This window comes from Melanotaenia boesemani, chromosome 10 (assembly GCF_017639745.1).
Source record: "Melanotaenia boesemani isolate fMelBoe1 chromosome 10, fMelBoe1.pri, whole genome shotgun sequence".
NCBI classification, from domain to species: Eukaryota; Metazoa; Chordata; class Actinopteri; order Atheriniformes; family Melanotaeniidae; genus Melanotaenia; species Melanotaenia boesemani.
Window position 1 is genome coordinate 24,637,025 of NC_055691.1, and position 10,714 is coordinate 24,647,738.

General features: G+C 37.7%; 1 protein-coding gene across 2 annotated transcripts; it reads right to left on the reverse strand.

Moving 5' to 3' along the window:
* Nucleotides 1–894: 894 nt before the first annotated feature.
* On the reverse strand, nt 895–10,705 carry pnpla2 (patatin-like phospholipase domain containing 2). Of its 2 annotated transcripts, XM_041997893.1 has the most exons (10): nt 10,632–10,705; nt 9,520–9,754; nt 8,576–8,808; nt 8,132–8,197; nt 7,134–7,343; nt 6,926–6,986; nt 6,331–6,528; nt 3,096–3,228; nt 2,718–2,840; nt 895–2,326 (listed from the first exon to the last, which is right to left on the reverse strand). In XM_041997893.1, the coding sequence occupies exons 2-10, from the start codon at nt 9,704–9,706 to the stop codon at nt 1,996–1,998; spliced, it is 1,542 nt and encodes a 513-aa protein (XP_041853827.1). In that variant the 5' UTR covers nt 9,707–9,754; nt 10,632–10,705; the 3' UTR covers nt 895–1,995. The 2 variants fall into 2 exon arrangements, with proteins under 2 accessions (XP_041853827.1, XP_041853826.1); XM_041997892.1 differs by lacking the exon at nt 10,632–10,705 and having other exon boundaries at nt 9,520–10,028.
* Nucleotides 10,706–10,714: the final 9 nt, after the last annotated feature.

Below are 10,714 nucleotides of genomic sequence, written 5' to 3' on the forward strand. Positions count from 1 at the left end.
AATGAAAAATGAAATTTTGTTGTGTATACTGATCCTTCTCTGTGGTACATGTCACAGTTTATTTTTAGTATCTAGTTAATCTTCATCAATAAGGCATCCTCAACATCATGTGTCTTGAGTCATCTGCTGTACACCCTGAACACATGACTGCAGAGCTACTCACCTCTCCAACATCATTGTGAATTTAACAGATGACACAGTGGTCATAGGTTTGATCTCCTGCAGTGGGGAAACAGCCTATCTGGAGGAGGTGGTGGTGCTGTCCTCACGGTGTAAGAACAACACTCTGGACCTGAATGTCTCCAAACTAAAAAGCTAGTAGACTTCAACAGAGAAAAGCAGAGGTCAACGCCTCCCAGGATCTATGGGACCCCGGTGGAGAAAGTCAGCAGCTACAAGTACCTCGGTGTTCAGGTGTGGACCGGATGTGGACCACCTACATCTCCACCTTGGTGAAGAAGACAAGATGGGTAGATAGCGCCTACAGCACCTTAGATAGCTCAGTAAATATACAATCTTCACAGTGCTGCAGAAAGCCCTCTACACTTCTACAGGAGAGTCTGTGCTCTTTGGGAGCATCTCTGGCCAGTACAGCAACTGTTCCACACAGGACAGGAAAGCTCTCCACAGAGTGATTCCAACAACCAAGCAGTACTGCCAACCCTCCAGGGCATCTACAATGGGTGATGCATGACCAGGGCCAGGTGAATCATTAAGAATATTCACCACCCCTGCAACTGTATGTTTCAGTGGCTGTCCTGAACAAAGAGGATGAGGAAGAGCTTCTTCCCCAGTCCATTGTCACCCTCCCCCCACCCACCCCCTTGTATCTGTATTAATGCATTATATCATACTGTACATAGTGCATTGATATTTAAAATTTTCAAATGCAAATTTTAAATAATTTATCTTGTTTTATTATATATTTTATCGTACACAAAAACAGTACAGTCGTAATGTAATTTCACTGCTACGGTACATTTACATTTGCAGCTGACAAAGCAGTTCTTGAAAGATCGAATCCCAGTTTATATCATGATCACATAAATAAAATGCCAACTAGTGACATCTTAAACACATTATTGACTTTGTTAATACGGCATTGAATTTTAAGTGACAAGACGTGACTTAATCACACAATGAAAATGCAAGAAAAACACTTAACGAGAAGAATTTCAGCAGGTAAGTTATCACATGTAGAAAAAATGCAATTCAATCAACAATGATTTTACGATTAATCAAAAATCAAATCCATTAAAAATGTAATTTTAACATCAAACATTCAAAACGTGATTTGAAGCAGCAATTCAAAACAACATAGTTGAAAAATGAATTCAAAATAAGCTGAAACTTGAAAATCAAGATGGTGACATTGTGTGACTGGAATAAGCATTTGGCTTTTGACACATAAATTATTAAGATGTGCATTAATACATATGTTAAAACAAACATACAGTGAGTTTTTATTCTACACTAGTGCATTGACACTTGCATCATGTAAATGGAGTAACTACTTGCAGCAAACCACCTCCCCTGTTTTTTGTCTTGTCCTGTGCTTCCTGTGTGCCAAAAGTAACTTAAAGCAGGACATCGCTGCTACACCCCCGGTCTGACTACATTCCACTTAAGCATAAACACTCGCTTTATCTAATGTGCTACTTCGAGTCTGTTTTTTCTTTCTAACATCCTGTAATTCAAGTTTGTGCATGACTGACTACACATGTAAAGTTTACATGTCCATCTGTAGACTTACTGAACGCTGCCTGACTGTGGTGTAGCCAAAGAGTTATTTCAAGGTCAGGCAATTATTTATCATCCAGTAAGTGAGAATATAGTAAATGATCCTTGTTTTTAAACACTGGACAGAGAGGATGGTTAGATTACAAAAAAATGTTCTCTGCAGCTTAAAAATATCTCAGTGTGAAGGAAAAATCAGACACTAAAATCTGATTTAAGTTCTTGCTAAATATTTCTGCATTTAGAGTAACCACACTTCTACCAAAAACTCTTTGATCTGCTTAATGTTTTATTTGCATTGCCATCCCGTCCACTGTCAAGAAAACCTCTGTGCAGAGTGAAGTCTTGTTGGGAGAGGCTGGATGGATGACTCTTATCAGGTGACATCCCTCCAGTTTTGAAGGAGCCCCGTAGATCCATGTTGATACAGAGAACTCCAGACAACAGCTGCTTCTTGTAGTGATCGAGACGCACAAACACATCCTGGACTGAAGGGCTGCTCTCATTCACCCAGGTGGGAAACAGGCTGGTGGAGCTGGACCTGGATGGGAGGTACTGGTAGTTGTGCAGCTCCAGCTGGCAGAACAATCTATTGGGGGAATTTAACAGGATACAGAGACATGAATGATTTAACCCGGTGTTTCTCAGTCCTGATCCTCGAGACCCACTGCCCAACATGCTTTAGGTGTTACCCAACCTCAACACATATGATTTGGATTAATTGAACTCCATGTCAAGGGTTTTTGTAAGCCTGTTAATGAACCATTAATTTCAACTAGGTTTGTTAAGGTGAAAAATCCAAACCATGCAGGGCAGTGGGTCCTGAGGATCAGAACTGAGCGAAATGTAGCCATGTTCATATACTGCTGATTGCTGATACAGCCAATCAGGTGTGTACAGATGTGTAATTATAACTGTGGCCTTTTTAAGTTATATGATATTTATTAATGACTAGAACTGTAAACTCTACGGTGAATTACCTGGCTGATACATGTTGGGAAAAGCTTCTGGAGGCCTGGCGAAGAATACGCTGTAGAATCTTAAAAATCTGCTCTCTAATCCATCCCACGTCTTCCTGCACATCTGGCAGCCACTCCAGGAGTCTACATATGAAATGCATAGTTTTCACTCAAAAGACAGTAGTTATATTTAGTGATAGCAAGGTAGTACTAGTACCATTACTCGCAAAGGACTGTATTCAAAGCAGATAAAATACAGTTTGAAGGCATTCAGTTAATAATCAATAAAACCTTCTATGAATAAGTTTAATGTGATAAATATATAAAGCTTAAAGTGATGCATAGTGCAGGATCTATTACTGACAGCAAAGGACCACATTTATTTAAGTGACACAGCACCTGAGAGTCAAGGACAAAGCAGACTCCAGAGGGAGCGTGTAGGGCAGCATCATGGCTGAGGCCATCCTGACGGGGAGCAAGTTGCCTAGCGACTGAACCAGGCTCCTCCTTTCCATGCAGGCCTCAACTAGGGCTGCAGAGGGAGGCAAAGACACAGAATTACCTCCTTTGTCCCAAACTGCTTATTAACTCTACAGGAGTAAAATGTTTTGATGACATTAATAGGATTGTTCAGTTCAAGGAACATTATATTTTCTTTGTGAATAAAAATATTAAGAAGTCATTAATGCACTTAGAAATCCACACAAAAGTTGTTTTCTTCATTAATTCATATGTAATAAACTAAGTTATATAGTGGAAGTCACTTAAAACATCTCACAATAATACTTAAAATTCATACTTCAAATTGCTGACCATGTTTAAAAGTACTATTTACTCTTCTGGATTTCAAATCTATTATTTCTATGGTCTAAGCAGTCACTAGTGTCTTAATTACACCGAAGAACATACTGGAGAAATCTGAGTTAGACATATTCTTTCTAATATTTAGTTGATATTTACTTTACAGTGGTTAAGTTCATCAAACATCAAATAAAACCTTTGATTTTTCTACTTAAATAAACCCATTTTCTTTTCACAACACATCATGTATAATGACATCTATTTGTTTTCCGACACTGATTGAAGGAAGTAGTTCCAAGGACTAAAACAGAGACTATGAAACATGGGGGGAAAGGAGCTTACAAAGGAAAAGGGGTGTCAAATGCAAAGCTGTTCTGATATCAAAAGGGGGTCTGCATAAAATTAGAAATGTGGTATGTGATAAATTAGAAATTAGAAATGTGGTATGTGATATTATTGCATAATATTGCGAGCACAATATGAATTATGATATATAAGAAAATACTTTAATACATGGAGCTAATATAGGTATATAAAAGAGGACTAATTCCACTTCTGCACCTGAGGGTGCTTGTTAGTTGTAGAATAGATCAGACCCGGGTCTAATCTGTATGAAGGAAGGTGATTTAAAAGCTTTGTTTTATGTGTTGAAACACATCACAGAGCCTCTTGTTTCTCTTCTTCCACATATGTATTCCACTTTTAGCAGCTTATTCTTACAAACTATCAAATTCCATCTTCCTTTGCTCCTTCCGCACCTCCCTCTCAGGTACTCACAATTTTTACTCTTCCCTTTGTTACAGAAATCTTTGATTTAATAAAAACATTCAAATATTCAACTTGCCAATTAGACCCCTTTCCTACTGCTGTTTTTAAAGTTACTGTCTATTCTCTGGCTCACCTTATTACTTGCATTATTCATTTTTCTCTTGTGACTAGAATTGTTCCATCTCTTTTCAAAACAGCAACTGTCAGTCTATTATTGGAGAAAGCTGGTGCAGATCCCAAATACCTTAATAATCGCCATCCTATCTCCAACCTTCTTTACCTTTATATGATCCTTGAAAAAATGTTTGTTTCTCAGCTCCATACATCCCTCATGCAATAACCTCTACGAACAATTCCAGTCCGGTTCTCGCCCTCTCCATTCTAATGAAACTGCTTTAATTAAAATCACTAATGAGTTCTTTCTGGCTGCTGATTCCGATCTGATTTCAATTCTCCTTCTGCTTGACGTGAGTGTAGAATTTTATACCATTTCACACAACAGCCTACTGGACAGACTATTCAATTTTAAATCTTTCATATCCCACACAGTCCCAGTCACCACAGGTGTATTTTCAGGAAACATCATATCCTAGTCCACTGTTATGCAGATGACACCCAGCTCTACATTTCCAGTAAACCTGACTCCACCCTTCCTCTTTCATCCCTCTCTGACTGCCTGACATGCAATTTTCTCAAATTAAATACTGACAAAACAGAAATGTTGCTTATTGGTACAAAGTCCATTTTAACCAAATCTAGCAGTTTCACAATATCCATTGACAATTCCTCTATCTCTTCCTCCCTTCAGGTTAAGAGCCTGGGTGTCATCCTGGATAGCACACTCTCTTTCACTTCCTATATCAATAACATAATCAAGTCAGCTTATTTTCATCAATGCAACATCAAGCTTTTACGTCCCTCCCTCACACCTCACACACTGGTTCACAGTCTAGTAGTCACATCTCGACTTGACTATTGCAGCTCCCTTTTGTACGCTATCCCCCAGAAAACCCTCCATAAACTACAACTAGTACAAAACACAGCAGCTTATATCATTACAACGACAACATCTACTTCCCACATCACACCTGTACTACAGAAACTCCACTGGCTCCCTGTCACATATTGCATTCAGTATAAATTAATCCTATTAACATACAAGGCCATTCACAACCTCGCCCCTTTATACATTTCTGACCTTCTCCATATCGTTGCTCCCATCCATATCCTCAGATCCTTTTCATATATTCATCTCACTGTCCCTCCTGTTTGCCTCAGCACAGTGGGGGGAGAGAAGTCAGCAACTCAACCTGCCAGCTGTAGAATTCACTAGCCCCCAAAATCAGTTCACGTCAACTCTTTAAGTCACAGCTAAAACCCACCTGTTCAGGCTTGCCTTCTCTCTATGAGTGGGCAAGTCTGGACAGTTTCCTAATCAGTTGATACTTGTTTTGACATTCATGCAATTTTTAATTGCATTGCCTTTATTTATTTATTTATTTTTTTTTAAACTTTATTTATAACTTTTGCCTTTATTTATTTTTTATTGTATTTTTTTTACCTTGTTTTTATCTGTACAGAGACCTTGAGTGTCAAGAAAGGTACCAATAAATGAAAAAAATTATTATTATTAACATACAGAAAAACAGAAGTTTGTCTTATAGGAATGAAGTTTTCATTAATAGACCACTGACTTTCCCATTTTCATTCTAAATCTCTTTGCAATATTGTCTCTGATATTGTACATGTTAATATTACAATAGCGAGACATTTTAGATATATTTAGTTTAGTCATTTAAATATATTTGTGACATAAACTGAAAAATAAAGATGAAGAGCAATCACTGTTAAATCTGTAACATGTAATCTTGACTTTCAGCTACACTACTTTAATATATTTACAAAACAAGCAGATAAATTTTTTTGCTCTGATGAAGTACCTGTTATAAATAAGTCTTGACTTAACCAGAAAGCAGTGACGAACAAACATGATATAGGTTGATGTTGTAGATGTAATTAGATAAATTGCTTTAGATCTCATGTGTAAGTCTCCCAGTTCTGTTACCTTTGTGCAGGGTGGGTGGAAGACACTCAATAATATGCTCATCTAATGAGGAGCTAGCATGAACACCCGCTGCTTTCTCTTCCATGTGTGACTTGTCTTCGGCTTCCTTTTTATCATCCTCCTCCTCTTCATCACAATCCTCATTTACTTCCCCACTGGCTAGCATGTCTCTTTGAGGACCATTGAAATTAAGCAATCCTAAAAGTAAAAAAAAAAACATGCTTTATTTGATTATCTATCTATAGTGAGATTATTTGCATGACCCTCAAACAACACAATGTTTTTTCTCAACCAAATTAATTATCCATCAAGCTTATATTAATCAACATATTCCCACATGCTGATTTAGTAAAACTATGTTGATTCCTGTGCACACTGATAACCACAGAAAGGAGATTTTCTTTATCATTAGGAAAGGAGTTTATTGATGTGGTGACATGGTCACAGGAAGCACACATTCTGATAGTATATCAGGGTGATAATGTGTGTAAATACTAATATATTCTGATCATGAGACAAAAAATCAATAGGTTAGTAGTTTGCATGTTAAACACAAACAACTTTTGAAGAAAGTTGGAGAAAGTTAAACTCTTACCATTTCTCTCTAGAAAGTGCAGAGCGTCTTTATATCCCTGTTTACACATGGCTTTCATAACCTGCACACAAACATACATTTATCTCCGATGACTTAAAGAAGTCCAGTAAGTTCACTTCTGTGAGGCAATCACTTTCACAATCAGTGGCTGTTTGTGTGTTTTTGTACATATGTGTGTCCAGAGGGCTGTAATCAAGAAATGGCCTACCATTGGGTCGGGAGGGAAGAGTGCCCTGGAAACTCTGTAGAGGTTGGTGAGGGTGAACTGGATGCTTGTGTTGGTGAAGCGCACTTCATGGATGTTGGTGGAGGTGTCTCTGGGGCAGATGTCGCTCTCTCCAGAGAACGGGGACACTGTGATGGTGTTTTTCAGTTCATATTGAGGCAGGTTGTCTGAAATTCCTCCATCAACATATCGCTGAGTGATAAAAGACAGATTTTAACAACAAACAGAAAGTGATCAATAGCTGTTTAAAGTTTCCAAAATTGGAAGTGACAGATATTTATCCAGACAGTTTCTAATTAAAAAAGGCTACAAAACTGTGGGATCATGTTCTGTTCAATGATAAAAGTCTGTTTTAATTAAAGCTTAAGAAACCTTTTACTTGAAGAGGCAGTGTGTGTCAACAGAGAATGACATCAGGTTTTGAATTTGAGCCACATGAGTAAGAGTACAGAACAAACTCAAAACATTTGCCAGTATGGTCACATTTGGCTCTGCCACTCTCATTTTGGACACAAGCCCTGCACACACACCAGTGTAAACTTTCAAAACTCATCACAAAGGCCACAGAGGGAGTGGATGAAAACCTTTAATCCAGAAAAATGTCCAGCATAAAAAGTGGAAAGAACGTACAAGTTCCACTTTCCCCTTCAATGTGAGATTTCTGACAAACACTAACACCAGTGGAATTTTCTAATCATTGTTTACACATAGGTGCCATTCAGAACAAACACATTCTTGAGGAAGGGAGGGCTGCAATTGGCACAGTTACAAAAAAAGTTGCCTAAAGCAACAACATCAATTCATACACAAGCAAGGTGGACTGCACATTACACCTCTTCAACTATAGTAACTTGTGCATGTGTGATCTGTCTTTCTAAATCTATACAAACCCTTTTAGTTTATTTAGCTTCATTAGACTACAGACAAAACACTGGCAACAGAAGAAAAGTGCACATAAGCTGAGAAGTGAATTTACTCACTACTCCTTGAAGTGTGGGAGGAATGAAGCCACAGTAGACTGGGATGTAGGCACTGCAGACACAGGCCTAATAAATAAATAAATAAAACAAAACAAACAAACAAAAAATAAATAAAACAAAAAACAAAACAGAAAAGGCAAAGATTATTAATAAGACATAAAAATAACTAAAATATATTGATTACAAGCACTTAATTTAATCTTAAATATTAACACAGACATATTCTCTATTATTAATTAATGTAAACATTATTATAATTATTATTTATTTATTATTATTATTATTATTATAGATAACAAGAAGATAGCAGTGAGTATTTATTGTATACACTATAAGCATTTATGGTGATACAGCAATGCAAAGCAAAAATAATCACAGAAATTGGAACAACATCCCTTCACTTGATAAAACTTGGGAAAAAACTGTCAGAGGAAGTGTATATACCTGTATCACCTCCTCCTTGCTGTTGAATTGAGACACCAGGACATTTTCTCCATCTGAAACCCGGGTGAGAGAGATTCCCAGCCGTCCATTGGCTTGATGGTGACAGTTGTCTGGCAGAGTGCGCCTCATCATGTGACGCACAATCTTCACCAGGTTAAAAGAAGGATGCATGGGTCCAAGGAACCGCTTCCTTGCCTCTTTGGCTACCTCAATGATACTTGCACCAGCATCTCCTGGGAAACATGTTTTAAAAAAGTATGGGTACTGCTGCTATCTCCATGGGAGCTCATTATCATGTACACTGACCAGAGATGGAGAATAATTAATACCATGGTCAGTGTAAATTACCATAATGATGTAAGATACATCAGGTTTTGTGGCAGAATTTAATTCTTCATGCAGCTTTATTTGGCTGCTTTATAAGGTCAATGAATTAGAGCAACCTCTAATAAGATTTCTGAGTAGGTGTAAAGAGCAACTATTACTGGAAAGCAAGTCTTACAGGACAGTCTACAGTGATTCTATTGCAGAATACTCAAAAGGACTCCTTGAAACCTTTACCCCTACAAAATATACTCGCAAGAGCCTTCCATTAAGAATGTTTTTGCTTTAAGGTGGAACTCTGATTCAACAAGGGTTTAGTTGTTATTTAATAAACATCATTAAATGGTTTATTCAAGGATGTCAAACTGGTTCTGTGATGGTATATAACTAGTAGAATTGCTGAGAATGTCCACTTTGTAACACCTTCAAATAACAATACTTTCTAATTACAAAAGTAATAGTTTCTTGTGTGCAATTTATTTTACTACAAGACAGTTATGCTGTGAACAGCACAGGTAATTTAACCAAATCTTACAGCTTAGCAGACTTTTTATCACTCAGAAGTTATGAAGTATCCTGTACATCCAGAGCAAACACTTAAATACCTAGTAAATACCTACCAAGACATACTCCTGTGACCAAAGCAGTGGCGGTGAGTGCGCCAGCTGATGCCCCATATATGTGTTTGGCGTTTTGTACCAGAAAAGGAGCCTGCTCCAGCAGACAACTGGCCACACCAACGTGGTAGATACCGAGGAAGCCGCAACCTGCAAAGGAGATGTTCCACGGCGAGTCTAAAGGGAACATGGTGATCGCTTTGTGTCCACAGCTGTGTCCAGTTAAGGATAAGATCCACTTTAAACAAAAACAAAAAAACGTTAATAAAAGTGCTTTAAAAGCTAGAGATCGGTCAAGTTGGTGGCTCCCAGCTTGTTGTCTTTAAGAAAGTGGACTTTGCCTGCTGTGAAGTCACTTTCTTTATTGTAGGAAACGTCGTCAGAGTTTACATTACTTAAAAATACAATAGTTCCTCATTGCTAAAAGTTAACTCTGTAAGTAAATTATTATTAAATAACAATCCTGAGCTGCTTAATATAGATGTAGTAAACCATGGAGACCTGTTGTTATTTCACACCGAGGGCGTATGATAGGAAGAAGGCGCAGCATTAACCGGTTTATCCAATCATAATCAAGACCGCAAGTGAAACTGACCTATCACAATAAAGCAGGCGACTATTTGACCAATGACTGTCCGCTTCGCTGACGTCGGTTTAAGGTCGCTTAAGGCTCCGAAAACTGTCAAACTTTTCTCCCCAGATGGAACTTCGCGTTTTGTTTTCTTGTTGCTAAATTTATCTACGTGTTTTGTTCATATTTTTGTGAAAACAAAAATCTCGAGAGACCCCAAGCCTGGGTTTCATTGGGATTCTCTTTCACAACAGGAAACTGAATGTACTGCTTTTTGCAATGGCAAAACTAAATTGGTCAGGTCAGTCACAGGATACTTGTGTTGATACCTTTTTTAAACAAATAAATTTGTAGTAATTTCAGTTTTGATAAAAGTGTTGAAATACTGATGAAACCATAGATACCAGCTCAAATATTTTATAAAAACACAATCATCAAATACTGAAATGTTTCCCTGTAACTCCCTGGAATAAACTGTTCACAGAATTAGACTAGTAAATACCCAATGCTGTGCGAATGATAAAGGTTAAGAATAGTACATTACGTGTGTCCTAGGGTCAAATTAAATTGTGAAACCACCAGAAACGTCATGGTCCTAAAAAGGAATGTTCCTTGTTTTATCAAGTA